Source organism: Salvelinus namaycush, chromosome 23, assembly GCF_016432855.1.
Source record: "Salvelinus namaycush isolate Seneca chromosome 23, SaNama_1.0, whole genome shotgun sequence".
NCBI classification, from domain to species: Eukaryota; Metazoa; Chordata; class Actinopteri; order Salmoniformes; family Salmonidae; genus Salvelinus; species Salvelinus namaycush.
This window is the reverse complement of record NC_052329.1, coordinates 3,977,875-3,991,088: the sequence shown is the minus strand read 5'-3', so window position 1 is coordinate 3,991,088 and position 13,214 is coordinate 3,977,875. Positions and strand designations below refer to the sequence as shown.

The 13,214-nt window shown below is 43.8% G+C and overlaps 1 protein-coding gene and 1 pseudogene across 1 annotated transcript; one reads left to right on the top strand and one right to left on the bottom strand.

The window, feature by feature from the left end:
• LOC120018920 overlaps positions 1–6,423 on the top strand; it is a 44,791-nt pseudogene extending 38,368 nt beyond the window's left edge.
• An 838-nt stretch (positions 6,424–7,261) lies between these two features.
• Positions 7,262–11,791, bottom strand: LOC120018720 (extracellular calcium-sensing receptor-like). The gene is made up of 9 exons (XM_038961922.1): positions 11,580–11,791; positions 10,859–11,153; positions 10,592–10,678; positions 10,079–10,345; positions 9,456–9,662; positions 9,031–9,309; positions 8,622–8,849; positions 8,268–8,391; positions 7,262–8,175 (listed from the first exon to the last, which is right to left on the bottom strand). Exons 1-9 carry the CDS (start codon positions 11,789–11,791, stop codon positions 7,262–7,264), a joined length of 2,613 nt encoding a protein of 870 aa, XP_038817850.1.
• Positions 11,792–13,214: the final 1,423 nt, after the last annotated feature.

The window sequence follows — 13,214 nt, the reverse complement described above, 5'->3', positions numbered from 1 at the left end:
CTACTCTATGCCTCTTTCCCCATTCTACTCTATGCCTCTTTCCCCATTCTACTCTATGCCTCTTTCCCCATTCTATTCTATGCCTCTTTCCCCATTCTACTCTGCCTCTTTCCCATTCTACTCTATGCCTCTTTCCCCATTATATTCTATGCCTCTTTCCCCATTCTACTCTATGCCTCTTTCCCCATTCTACTCTTTGCCTCTTTCCCCATTCTACTCTATGCCTCTTTCCCCATTCTACTCTATGCCACTTTCCCCATTCTATTCTATGCCTCTTTCCCCATTCTACCCTATGCCTCTTTCCCCATTCTACCCTATGCCTCTTTCCCCATTCTACTCTATGCCTCTTTCCCCATTCTACTCTATGCCTCTTTCCCCATTCTATTCTATGTCTCTTTCCCCATTCTACTCTATGCCTCTTTCCCCATTCTATTCTATGCCTCTTTCCCCATTCTACTCTATGCCTCTTTCCCCATTCTATTCTATGCCTCTTTCCCCATTCTACTCTTTGCCTCTTTCCCCATTCTACTCTATGCCTCTTTCCCCATTCTACTCTATGCCTCTTTCCCCATTCTACTCTATGCCTCTTTCCCCATTCTACTCTTTGCCTCTTTCCCCATTCTACTCTATGCCTCTTTCCCCATTCTATTGTATGCCTCTTTCCCCATTGTACTCTATGCCTCTTTCCCCATTCTATTCTAAGCCTCTTTCCCCATTCTACTCTCTGTCTCTTCCTCCATCCTACTCTCTGCCTCTTCCTCCATTCTACTCTGCCTCTTCCTCCATTCTACTCTCTGTCTCTTCATCCATTCTACTCTCTGCCTCTTCCTCCATTCTACTCTCTGCCTCTTCCTCCATTCTACTCTGCCTCTTCCTCCATTCTACTTCTCCTTCCTCCTTTATACTCTCTCTGTCTTTTCTTCTTGCTGTAGGGGAGGGAGGAAGAGGAAGATGATGAAGCTGAGTAGAGATCTGTCAGACCTGGTTGTTTTCACTAACTCTGTGGCCTCTCAGCAGGGACTGGACGACAGTAAGAAAACACACACTCTTAAAGATGTCTTACAATGGGCATTTACCATCACGAATTTGACATGCTCTAATATTCTGCTGGAAATGCCCAATTGACTGGCCCATTGAACTCGGGATGGCCGGGCAGTGATAGTGGTTCCCCTCCATCGCTCGTTGGTGCAATATGAGAGAAGTGGGACTGCCATTTTTAAAAGATTTTGTGAAAAACGTCCAAAATGACCAGATGCGCCCTTTATTGGATGGGCACGGGTGGGGGGTGCTCCCTACCCAGCCATGGACCCCTTGCACCCCCCTAAAGGCATTAACAACCATTTAAAATATTTGCTCCTAGTAATCCGTTCACATTACCAAGTGTACGGCTGTCCATTTGCAATGTCTTACAATGGGCATTTACCATCACGAATTTGACATGCTCTTAAATACTGCAGAAATTCCCAATTGACTGGCCCGTTGAACTCGGGATGGCCGGGCAGTGATAGTGGTTCCTTTCCATCGCTCGTTGGTGTTGATTTCAACCTGTCAAATTGGTGATGGTTCATCACTGTTTAAACTTATTGCAAACGAACAAAAGTCAGCCATCAAGTCAACGTCCATCAGTCAATAAGATATCATTCTGACACCAAACTGATACTGACACCAAACCCATTTTGTCCAACTCGTTTAGAAGCCAACAATCACATATTTCAGAGCCGGCCCAAAATTCACTGCGCCTTCTGTTTAAACCATAATAAAAAATGAATACACGCACGTTCTAGCTGCGGGTCCAGTTCGGACATTATGTGTAGGCTTAGCTGAGGTGACCCCGAGTTTCGGCTCGATAGGTCTTTCGGAGTCAGACCCGCAATCTTAATTAGTGCTGAAAGTTCACTTTTTCCGAGCTTTGCTACGGGGTCCCCGAATGAGCTATCTGACAGAAACCGTAGAGTCCGTCTCTAGGGCCGATGCAGATTCAATGCACCTATTCTTGTGATTCTGGAACTTTTCTAAATGTTGTCATTTTCGCATTGATCAACATGAATTTAAGTCATTGCAAATGGACGAGGCTGTTTCTCAGCCTGAGAACCTTCTAGAGCCACATAACTCACCGTGCACTATTGACTTAGGCTCTAGAACATGTATATAACGTTTCTGAGCTCCAGGTCTGACGGTTCTTTGATAGTTTGAACGCAGGTAACTATTGCAGCTTCTGTGTGTCTTTAAGCCTCACACTGTGTCAACCCCCCATTGACTGTGTGTGTGAGTTCAGAAAATCATAGACTTCACGTAGAGCTCCGAAACCCACCTTAACGGATTTGTCTGAACACGCTGCAGCTGGATCTATAACTTTAAAAAACTAAACAAATCTTTAAACATGACCTAACTGACATTGAATTATTTCTCGAAAACTACGGTAGTTAAATGGCTGGTTCTTTTTTCCTTACACCATAGGTTAATGTACTTGGAAATTAGCGCTCTATTACCGTTTTTGACCTTTAATCCCAGAAAATGGGACTTAAATCAAAAGGCGTTGAGGCCTCGATGCCATCTTGTTTCTGGGCTAAACGCCCATTTGGCCAAACCTGTGCTCACCAAGTTTCGTCTTCAAGGAATTTTCCATTTAGGAGAAATGGCCATGTCCGTTTGGTGATGTTATGTCCATTTGCAATAAGCAGCCAGTCGCCATCTGGTGGAATTTTCCGTAACAGCGGAAAAATTACCAAAGTTTTAAAAAAGTATTAAAACTGAAACCAAATATCCGAGAGACTTTATTTGATGACTTCCCGGAAGATCCGGCCCTGGGGCTCGACCTGAGTGCGTTAACTTCTCTAGGATAGGGGGCAGCATTTTCACGTTTGGATGAAAAGCATACTTAAATTCAACTGCCAGCTACTCATCCCCAGAAGATAAGATATGCATATTGTTAGTAGATTTGGATAGAAAACACTCTGAAGTTTCTAAAACTGTTTGAATCATGTCTGTGAGTATAACAGAACTTATTTAGCAGGCGAAACCCCGAGGACAAACCATTCAGAATTTATTTTTGAGGTCACTCTCTTTTCAATGTATTTCATTGGGAAACCAGATTTCTAAGGGACCTGCTTGCAGTTCCCACCGCTTCCACTGGATGTCAACAGTCTTGAGAAATTGGTTGAGGTTATTCCTTTGTGTAATGAAGAAGTACGGCCATCTTGAACGAGAGTCACATTAAGTGTCCTGTTAGATAGAAGCGCGTGACCAGAAAGCTGGCTATAGTTGGTTTTAATCCTGTATTGAACACAGATCATCCCGTCTTCAATTTTGTCGATTATTGACGTTAAAAAATAACTAAAGTTGTATTACAAAAGTAGTTTGAAATTTTTTGGCAAAGTTTATAGGTAACCTTTGAGATATTTTGTAGTCACGTTTGAGCAATTTGGAAGTGGTGTTTTTCTGGATCAAACGCGCCAAATAAATGGACATTATGTACTGACCTAACATAATCGTTTGGTGTGCTTTCGCCGTAAATCCTTTTTGAAATCAGACATGTTGGCTGGATTCACAACAAGTGTAGCTTTAATTTGGTGTCTTTCATGTGTGATTTCATGAAAGGTTGATTTTTATAGTAATATATTTGAATTTGGCGCTCTGCATTTTTACTGGCTTTTGGCCAAGTGGGACATTAGCGTCCCACATATCCTAGAGAAGTTAAAACATGAAATGAATGTTTTTTTTTAAATTTCATGGCATGTGCAGGTGCCTGTGTCAGTGTGCAGTGACAGCTGTCCCCCAGGCACCCATGTAGCCAGGAGGAAGAGAGAGCCTGTCTGCTGATTCGACTGCATCTCCTGTGCTGAGGGAGAGGTCAGCAACACCACAGGTCAGTGAACTGAATATCATCGGCCTTCTCACATCACTGAGGTGTATGGTTATTCCCACAGTCTGTTGTGTGTTAATGCTTACTTAAGAATTATTAGACTGAATAATTAATGATGCTTTTCAATCATTATAGTAATGAGCTCAATCTCCCAGGCTCTATGCAATGTGACCGCTGTCCTCTGGAGTTCTGGTCCAACAGCCATCTGACCGCCTGCGTCCCTCGTCAGCTCGAGTTCCTCAATTTCAATGACGTCATGGGCGTCACCCTGACCACTGTTGCCGTGTGCGGCACTGTGTCAACAGTGTCTGTGTTTGTGTTCTTTGTGTACCACCGCAACACCTCTCTGGTAAGATCTTCAATAAAGTGTTGAATGGGATCATATTGAGAATTCTTCTACGGTACCATGTATGTGTAACCCTTGCAGGTGTGGGCCAACAACTCGGAGCTGAGCTTCCTGTTTCTAATCAATAATTTATAAGGAAAGTAAATTGAGTTTGTAATTGTGTTTGTAAAAGCAGGTGATCATCTGTGCCGTGTGGCTGTCCTTGAGCTCTCCTCTGCCTTACCGTGACCTAGGCCTCAAGGGGTCAAAGGTCGTCCTGGAGTGTGAGGTTGGCCCTGTGGTCGGTTTCTCTCTGGTGCTGGGCTACATCGGCCTGCTGGCCTCCCTCTCTCTTCTTAGCCTTACTGCCCAGGAAACTCCCAGACATCTTCAAGGAAGCCAAGTTCAACACCTTCAGCATGCTGATCTTCTGTGCTGTGTGGATTTCATTCGTCCCTGCCTACATCAGCTCTCCTGGGAAGTACGCAGACGCTGTGGAGATTTTCGCAATCTTAGCTTCCAGCTTTGGGTTACTGCTCTGCATCTTCGCGCCAAAGTGTTACATCATCCTCCTGAGACCAGAGAGAAACACCAAGAAACACATGATGTCCAATTAGAAACCACCAATAAACACATGATGTCCAATTAGAAACCACCAAGAAACACATGATGTCCAATTAGAAACCACCAAGAAATATATGATGTCCAATTAGAAACCACCAAGAAACACATGATATCCAATTAGAAACCACCAAGAAACACATGATGTCCAAATAGAAACCATCAAGAAACACATGATGTCCAATTAGAAACCACAAGAAACACATGATGTCCAATTAGAAACCACCAAGAAATATATGATGTCCAATTAGAAACCACCAAGAAACACAAGATGTCCAAATATAGTCTTCATTGTGTTTTGTTCATCACTCCATCTCACTATTGTTTTGTAACGTAAACTCACTCACTTTTGTACATCGCCTTGGTCCGTACAATTGACCTTATTTTAGCGCCCCAAAAACGTAATTCTTCCAGATCAACTGTAATGTCAATACCATTGTAAAGCACAATTTTTCCCCTTTCCAACAGAATCAATTACATGACCCCCACGCTGCCGGTTTCTGCATAATTCAACAAGGCAACGAGCCCTGTCGGGTCTTTAAAAAAAATGGCGGGTGGGGAAGCGAAACTAATGTGTGATAGTGAGAAGGAGAGATGTTGTGTGGGAAAATTGCTTTTTTTCACTTGATCTGTCCAACTTATCACCTTATCGCCTCTAAAATGTAAATAAAACACTATAAAGAGTTTCTATAATGTGTCATTACTTTTATTATTTGTAGGTTTGTGTCGAATTTGAATCGGCTTTTAGGGCGGTGCTAAAGTGATCTTAGAAGTAAACAGCGGCTTTGAGAATGATGATCGCATGCAATGATGACGCCAAAAATGACTAGGTGTCCCCCCCTTACCCCCGTCACTGTCCATTTTTTGTTTTTAAATGATGAGAGAAATGCTACACCTGGTGGAGAGAGATTGTAAGACAGAAATAGTTTCTTTATGCGTGCTGTACGTTACGACATGACACGTCACGATCTAACGGAGGGTACGTTTTTTTCAACTTTTCTCCAATACTATAGAGCCATTACCATGATCGATCAACGCTTGAATAGAAACGTAGTTCACACCCCCGATTTTGAAGTCAACACAGTCGCTACAGTCCCATTAGTTTTCTTTCTAGCCTCGTTTGAATGTTGCAGCTGCACATATTTGTACGGAATGGGGTTAAGTTATGTTAAATACTTAACAAAGAATGACATGATTCATTGTATAATACTTACAAGCAAGTTACATATATAACAGACAACAACTAAAGTTGATGGACACAAATGAACAGGACTTTTCTAACCTGCTGGTAGTGTATGTTTCTAATGATTCAATAGTGAGTCAGCAGTGACTCACGGTAGAGTCAACAGTGAATCAATAGTTAGTCAACAGTGAGTCTACATTGAATCAACAGTGAGTCACCACTTAGAACGTCTTCTTCCTCTGAAACACAACATGACTCTTCTTTACCATCATCAATAGACTTTAATGACATCCATTTCTCCCCTGAAAGTCAGTTCTGAAAACCAATCAATTTAATTAGATATGGTTAATTAAAAATGTTCATTCTTTTCACATTTTATAAGGTGTGAAATTCTCTTTTTCCATATGACACAGTTTCCTGATATTTAAATGAAGTATCGTTGTAATTTTCAACGGTTCAATAAAAACACATTCAAGCAACTCCTTTCAAGTCAGAATGTTTTATTAAATTAAAATGTGCATTAATGAATAATTAATTCATTGGTGAATGAGTGTGACAGCAGAATTCATTAGAAGGAACAGGGAAGTTATGATGTTCCACACCATGTGAGGATTCAATCAAAAGCCTTTCGATGCAGAAACCCACTCATCTGGGATAACCTATCCCTTAGAAGATTAAAGCCACACAAATAGACAAATGAAATAAATCAAAAGCCTACTTAACAGCCCAAGGAAATAAATAATTTATTATGTGATTAATATTTAGTCACAGAACATCATGATTATAATCAATTACAAATCACCAGGGTACTAACAGAACAATAAAATCTCTTTGATTTGATTTGATTTAATGCCATCACAATTCAAACAGAAATGGAAACTAAAAGGAGCTACTTCAAACTATTTGAGACCATCATACTCTGTTACTATACATGTCTCCTTTCCTTTCTTTGCATGAAAGAGTGTGAAGCAAATCCCTAGCAGGCATTGTACCTCCACCTAGTGTTCATATATCAGATCAGCGCAGAGGACGTGAAGAAGACAAGGAGAGGAATCCACTGTAAACTGTTGTTATGGTATTGAGCCTATGGGAGAACCTCAATTTCATTTATATGATTCCTCGTGTCCTCTTACCTCGGTCTCCTTTTCAAAACCCAATGAATGAGAAGGTTAGATATCCCGCTCCCCCTAACCTTCTCATCCAATGGGTTTTGAGAAGAAGGCCAGGAGAGAGGACGTGAGGAATCAAGGAAATTAAATTGAGATTCTCCCTATGTTTTGGTTGTGGCCCGGCCCATCAGAGCCTTCTTGGTGTTTCTCTCTGGCCTCAGCAGGATGATGTAACACTTTGGGCCGAACAGAGCCACCAGGAGGCCAAAGCTGGAAGCTAAGATGGCGAATATCTCCACAGCGTCTGCGTACATCCCAGGAGAGCTGACGTAGGCAGGGACGAAGGAGATCCACACAGCACAGAAGATCAGCATGCTGAAGGTGATGAACTTGGCCTCGTTGAAGTTGTCTGGAAGATTCCTGGCCAGGAAAGCCAAGAAGAAGCTAAGGAACGCCAGGAGGCCGATGTAGCCTAACAACGCTCCGAACCCTGCTACCGACCCCACCACACACTCATATACAATCTTATCATTATGGTAGCGCGTGTTTTTGTGTGGAGTTGGAGAGGCTGAAACCAGCCAGGCTGTGCAGATAGCAGCCTGGAATGAGGTGAGAACCAGGACTGTTCCTCTCTGCTGCCCAGCACCAAACCACTTCAGGCTGGCATTGCCCCCGGGCTTAGAGGTCCTAAACACAGCCAGCACCACCATTGTCTTCACCAGTATACAGGAGACACAGAGAACAAAGCTGATACCAAATGCTGCATGCCTCAGCTGACACGTCCACAGCCGGGGCCGTCCAATGAACAGCAGCGAGCACAGGAAGCAGAGTTTGAGTGACAGCAGAAGCAGGAAGCTCAGCTCAGAGTTGTTGGCCTTGACAACAGGCGTGTTCCGGTAGCGGGTGAAGATTCCGAGGACCACTGCACAGATGAGGGCTCCTAGCAACGAGGCGGTCATCAAGGAGATGCCCAGTGATTCCTGGTAGGAGAGGAACTCAACCCCCTTAGGTACGCAGAGATCACGCTCCGGGCTGGACCAGAAGTCCTCTGGACATCTCGAGCACTTGGCCGAGTCTGACAAAAAGACAGACAAAGCAAATGTGGAAAACCGTTTCATTAGCCCCAAACCACCCTCAAATTCTTTAAATGATATTCAGTTCACTGACCTGTTGTGTTGCTGACCTCTCCCTCAGCACAGGAGATGCAGTTGAAGCAGCAAACAGGCTCCCCCTTCTTCCTGGCTACACGGGTGCCTGGGGGACAGCTCTCACTGCACACTGATCGTGGGGGCTATAAGGACGAAGGTTAGGGGGGATTTAACCTTTATTTAACTAGACAAGTCAGTTAAAGAACAAATTCTTATTTACAATGATGGCCTAGGAGTGAGAATACCAGACATTTATACGCCCATATTTATACTCCCATATTTACTGCTTCTTTGCCCTCCACTGTTATAAGTTTACACTGTTTCTGTTGCAGTAGTGAAACATGCTATATAACTGTATAACTTTACAAATAACCTTTTTTGACTCAAAATTCCAGAAGATTCTGTCCTCGTCCAGTGTCAGCTCTTGTCCTGCGGGGGCTGATTCGTCGATCACACCCACAGTCTCCACCTGCACGCTCCCGTCCTGGAGCCACGCCCAGTTCATGATGTCATAGATGGCCAGGGCGTCCCCGTTATCATCGAAAGAAATGCGATCGCCAAACCCTGTGGTGAAGTTAACCCTCTCCAGGTAATGGACCAGCTGGTCAGAGGAGGGGGATGGAGGGATGGAGGGAACAGAGGGAAGAGAGGAAAGAGGAGGAGATTATGTAGACAAAAGACAGTATGAAGTCAGGGGACCTTGACTAAGAAAACAGGAAACAGAAGTAAACAGTTGGCAAAGTGTACGTCTGCATCTGTTTGTGTGTGTGTGTGTGTCCCACCTGCCAGGGCTCAAATCTCTGTAGGCTGGCACAGCGGTTCCCACTGAAAGGTCCTCTCTCTGGCACACACTGCAGTAGGTCATGCAGGGCATGGGCCAGGGCGTACACTGCCTTATACACGTTATACTCCGGCCTGAGCTCAGACACTTCCCCATAGTTAGTCTCCACATCCCTCAGGTCCTCCTGACCTGTACATACATCACCCCCAGCCTCCACCCAACCTGCTGGGGGCTCCAACCTGCACCCAAACACAGCCTCCCAGAACTGTCTCACCTTACCAGAACAGAGAAGGAAATGTTATAGAGGAAACTCGTTTTTTTCTTCAGTATTGTAGTATTTATAGGCAAAGTAGCCTTTTAAATGTTTTAAACATAATTTATAAAGTAATTAAATGGTTAGAGTTAAAAGACAACAAACTACTTCACCATATTTTTTCCGGGGTTATTGGCAGGTTGGTCATCGGGGCGGATGCTAAGCAGGTAGTCCCTGAGTCCGGGTATCTCTCCACGACGGATGGCGATACCCAGGGTACCCCCCAGGTATGGCATGAGACGGAGGGTGTGAAACACAGAGGAAGTGCTCCAGGCTTCACTGGCAATCCACTGGAGACCCTTCACATTCTGCACCACCACCTTGTAAAACGGGTTTTATATTTTATAATCTTGGCATCAAGAACACCACAATCGTAATATGCTGTAATGCTGTGTTTGTGAGAGGGGTAACATCCTACAGCTGTTATGGCTGTAATAATGTTTGTAGAATGTATTTGAGGAAAACATTTACTTACTATGACTGTGATATGTGATTTCCCCCCCTAGATAACTTAGGATGGATGCAGTAACTAACTGTCCAGGGTCACCCATACGTAAAATATAATCACACATCACTGACTGTAAGTCGCTTTGGATAAAAGCATCTGCTAAATGGTATTACTAATATTATTATTATAAACTGTAAATCTCTCTGGATTAGAGCCTCTGATACTAAAATGTGAATGTATTGTAAGTGTTAGTTTAGATGAACCGTCAAGATAAAATCATCTCTGAACCTCGTCCACCAGAGGGAGCAGGTAGGCCTCATTGGAGAACACCACCACCACACGAGCAGAGGAGCTCTTGATCTCTCCCACGATCCTCTGCAGCTCTGTGGGGCGGTTGTCTTTAGGCAACACCTGGGAATAGGCCACACAGCCCCCTGACTCGGCCAGGCTTGACTGGAAGGACCGGGCAGCATGAACTCCGTAGTCATCATCACTGAACACCAGGCCCACCCAGGTCCAACCCAACCGACGTAGGATCTGGATCATGGCTCGCACCTGAGATCACATCACCAGAGATTAGACATTACTGATGTTATTACAGAGACTGGTGAGTATAGAGTGATCAACATAAACTACATACATTATTTTTGTCACCTTTTATTTAAGCTTTATTTATTTTTTATTATTGAACCTTTTATTTAACTGTTATGCCGTTACACATTATAAAGTGTATAGTGAGTATACATGGGAGCTGACGGTTCACTGTGTAATCATGTCATTGTAGCCTTCTTAGAGACGGACCTGGAAGGCGTCACTGGGGATGGTTCTGAAGAAGGATGGGTATTTTCCCCGGTTGCTCAGACAGGAACAAGTGGAGTAGTGACTCACCTGAGGGAGAGAAATATACAATGATTATTTATTTTTTCTTCAATGAATTAATGAAATAGAAAGGTTTCATGCCTGGACACATTAAGACCTAACATGCTGTTTCTCACTCAAAGTGGGGATTTGGAATACAAGAAGGACATTTACAATAGTGTTGTCATCTTTCTATTCTTTCTGATTTACCATGGGAACCCGGAACAGCCCTAGGACACTGGAGATGGCGATGGAGTGTGTGGACCCTGGGTCTCCCACAATCCCTAGCACCGGGGGTGGCCCAGAACAAGTCTCATCCAATAGGAACTCTTCCTCTGTCCCACTGGCCAATGACATGGCAGCACGGAGCGATACTCCCAGCTTCAGGCAGTTGTCGTAGAGCTGGTATCCGAGCGTGATGTTTGGCAGAAGGTCAGGGTCTCTGTTGATCTCATCTACAGCAAACGCCATAGTCTGAGCCTGCTGGAAACCAGAACTGGTAAAACTGAAAAGGAACATTCAATCAATTTGTACATGTTTTAAATCGCTCTAGAGGTGTTGAACCCTGTGCACATTTTAAGGGGTGTGTGTGAGAAAGTGTTGTCTTAAGGGGTTGAGAGGAGAAAACAAATTACTTTTGTCAAGGATAGATAATAAAATAGCTTTATCTTAAAGATACATTTGCTTAGAAAACATGAATAATGATTGAAAACAATGGAATACACACAATTAATTCACATATATTTTGAAACCGCAATGTACTATTCAACAATGTACTATTCACCAATGTAACAAGAACCCAGTAGATCTCCGGGACCAGGGTTGGTTAACACTGATCATAATGAGGCATCTTATAGTAGGGATGTCTATCTGTCCTGTTTAGGAGAGGTGCAGACACACATCCAGTCTAGTCCAGTAGATGAATACTCACCCCTCACAGTAGAGCTGCTGGGGTTCTGATGTGAAAGATAGCTCAGGGAACACAGTGAAGTAGTGGACCTCAAACAGACCTCCCAGAATCACATCACCCTTCTGGTACATCCCATTCAGACTGAACTGCTCCCGCAGACGACAGGACGAGGAGGAGGATGAGGCAGAGGAGTAGTTCAATAGAAGGCTCAGAGATGAGCAGTTCAGTATCATGATTATAGATAGGTAAAGGTTCATATATTTCTTGACCCTCATAGCTGTACTCTGTCTCTCCCCTCTCTCTCTTGCTTACTCTCTATCCCTCTCTTTTATAGTGTCAGTGGAGGTTGACACTATAAGGCAGGGAGAGGGGTGGCAGGGGGAGGCAGGGGGGAGGGATTGAAGGGGGAGGAAGTTGGGGGGAGGAGGCGTGGGGAGCGGAGGCAGGGTGGAGGGATTGCAGGGGTTGGCTGGTAGGGGAGGGGAGGCAGGGGGGGGGGGGGGTGGTCAGAGTTGCAGGTAGGAGATGAGATGTGGGAGTGTCAGAGAAAGACAATATGTGAACTGTTGCCACACAAAAAGGGAAACCAGTGAAGAACAAATATCATTCTAAATAAATATTCATGTTTATTTATTTTCCCTTTTGTACTTTAACTATTAGCACATCGATACAACACCGTACACAACACCGTATATAGACATAATATGACATTTGAAATATCTCTTTCCTTTCAAACTTTTGTGAGTTTAATGTCAGATTTTTTATTTCACTTTTGTTTATTATCTATTTCACTTGCTTTGGCAATGTGATCATATGATTTCCATGCCAATAAAACACTTTGAATTTAATTGAAAGAACTATTACACACCTCCAACTTATTCCACCATGTGTCCTGTAGGGGAGCTGTTCTTCTCCCTCTTCCTCTCTCTGTCCCTCTCCCTCTTCATCCTACTTGTCACTTGCAGGTCACACACCTGGCCACTGAGCCCCACACATCTTAATTGAGCTCATCTGTGGACACACACACACACACACACACACACAGCTACAGGACAAAGCCTCAACACACACAGTGCAACAGGTGAGTGAACGTATGGTAATGCTTGAAATCATGATTTAACAACAATTATTGCGACTGAATGTTATTTTCTCTCCTAGAGCACGGAATGAATACATTTCCATACAGTTTCCTGCTGTTCTTTACCTCTCTCTCCACCTCCTTCTGTAGTTTTGACCACAGAGCCTTCCATATGATTACCATGGTGTTTGCGGTGGATGAGATTAACCGTAACTCAACCTTACTGCCAGGTGTGAGGCTGGGCTACAGAATCCTGGACAGCTGTGACCACGTCCAAACCAGCCTGAGAGGGGTGCTATCCGTGGTCACTGGGAGGAGGACTGAGGAGAATATAGAGGAGGGGGTGGAGAAGAGCATGCTTGGGTGCCTGGCCTCCTCCACTCGTACATTTCCTCAGTGAAAACAATGTACTGAGCAAATGTCAAATTGGCTTTTAACCAAACTACCGTACGACAGACCACATATTCACCCTGCACACCCTAATTGACAAACAAACAAACCAAAACAAAGGCAGTCTTCTCATGCTTTGTTGATTTAAAAAAGCTTTTGACTCAATATGGCACGAGGGTCTGCTATAC

What these genes read in the sequence shown, in the direction of transcription:
- LOC120018720 (XM_038961922.1), bottom strand. Translation starts at nt 11,791, where the DNA reads ATGATACTGAACTGCTCATCTCTGAGCCTTCTATTGAACTACTCCTCT. An exon ending in TGCTCCCTCTGGTGGACGAG is followed by an intron (nt 9,663 to 10,078) that starts GTTCAGAGATGA and finishes CCGTTTTACAAG; the next exon opens with GTGGTGGTGCAGAATGTGAA. An exon ending in ATAACCCCGGAAAAAATATG is followed by an intron (nt 9,310 to 9,455) that starts GTGAAGTAGTTT and finishes CTTCTCTGTTCT; the next exon opens with GGTAAGGTGAGACAGTTCTG.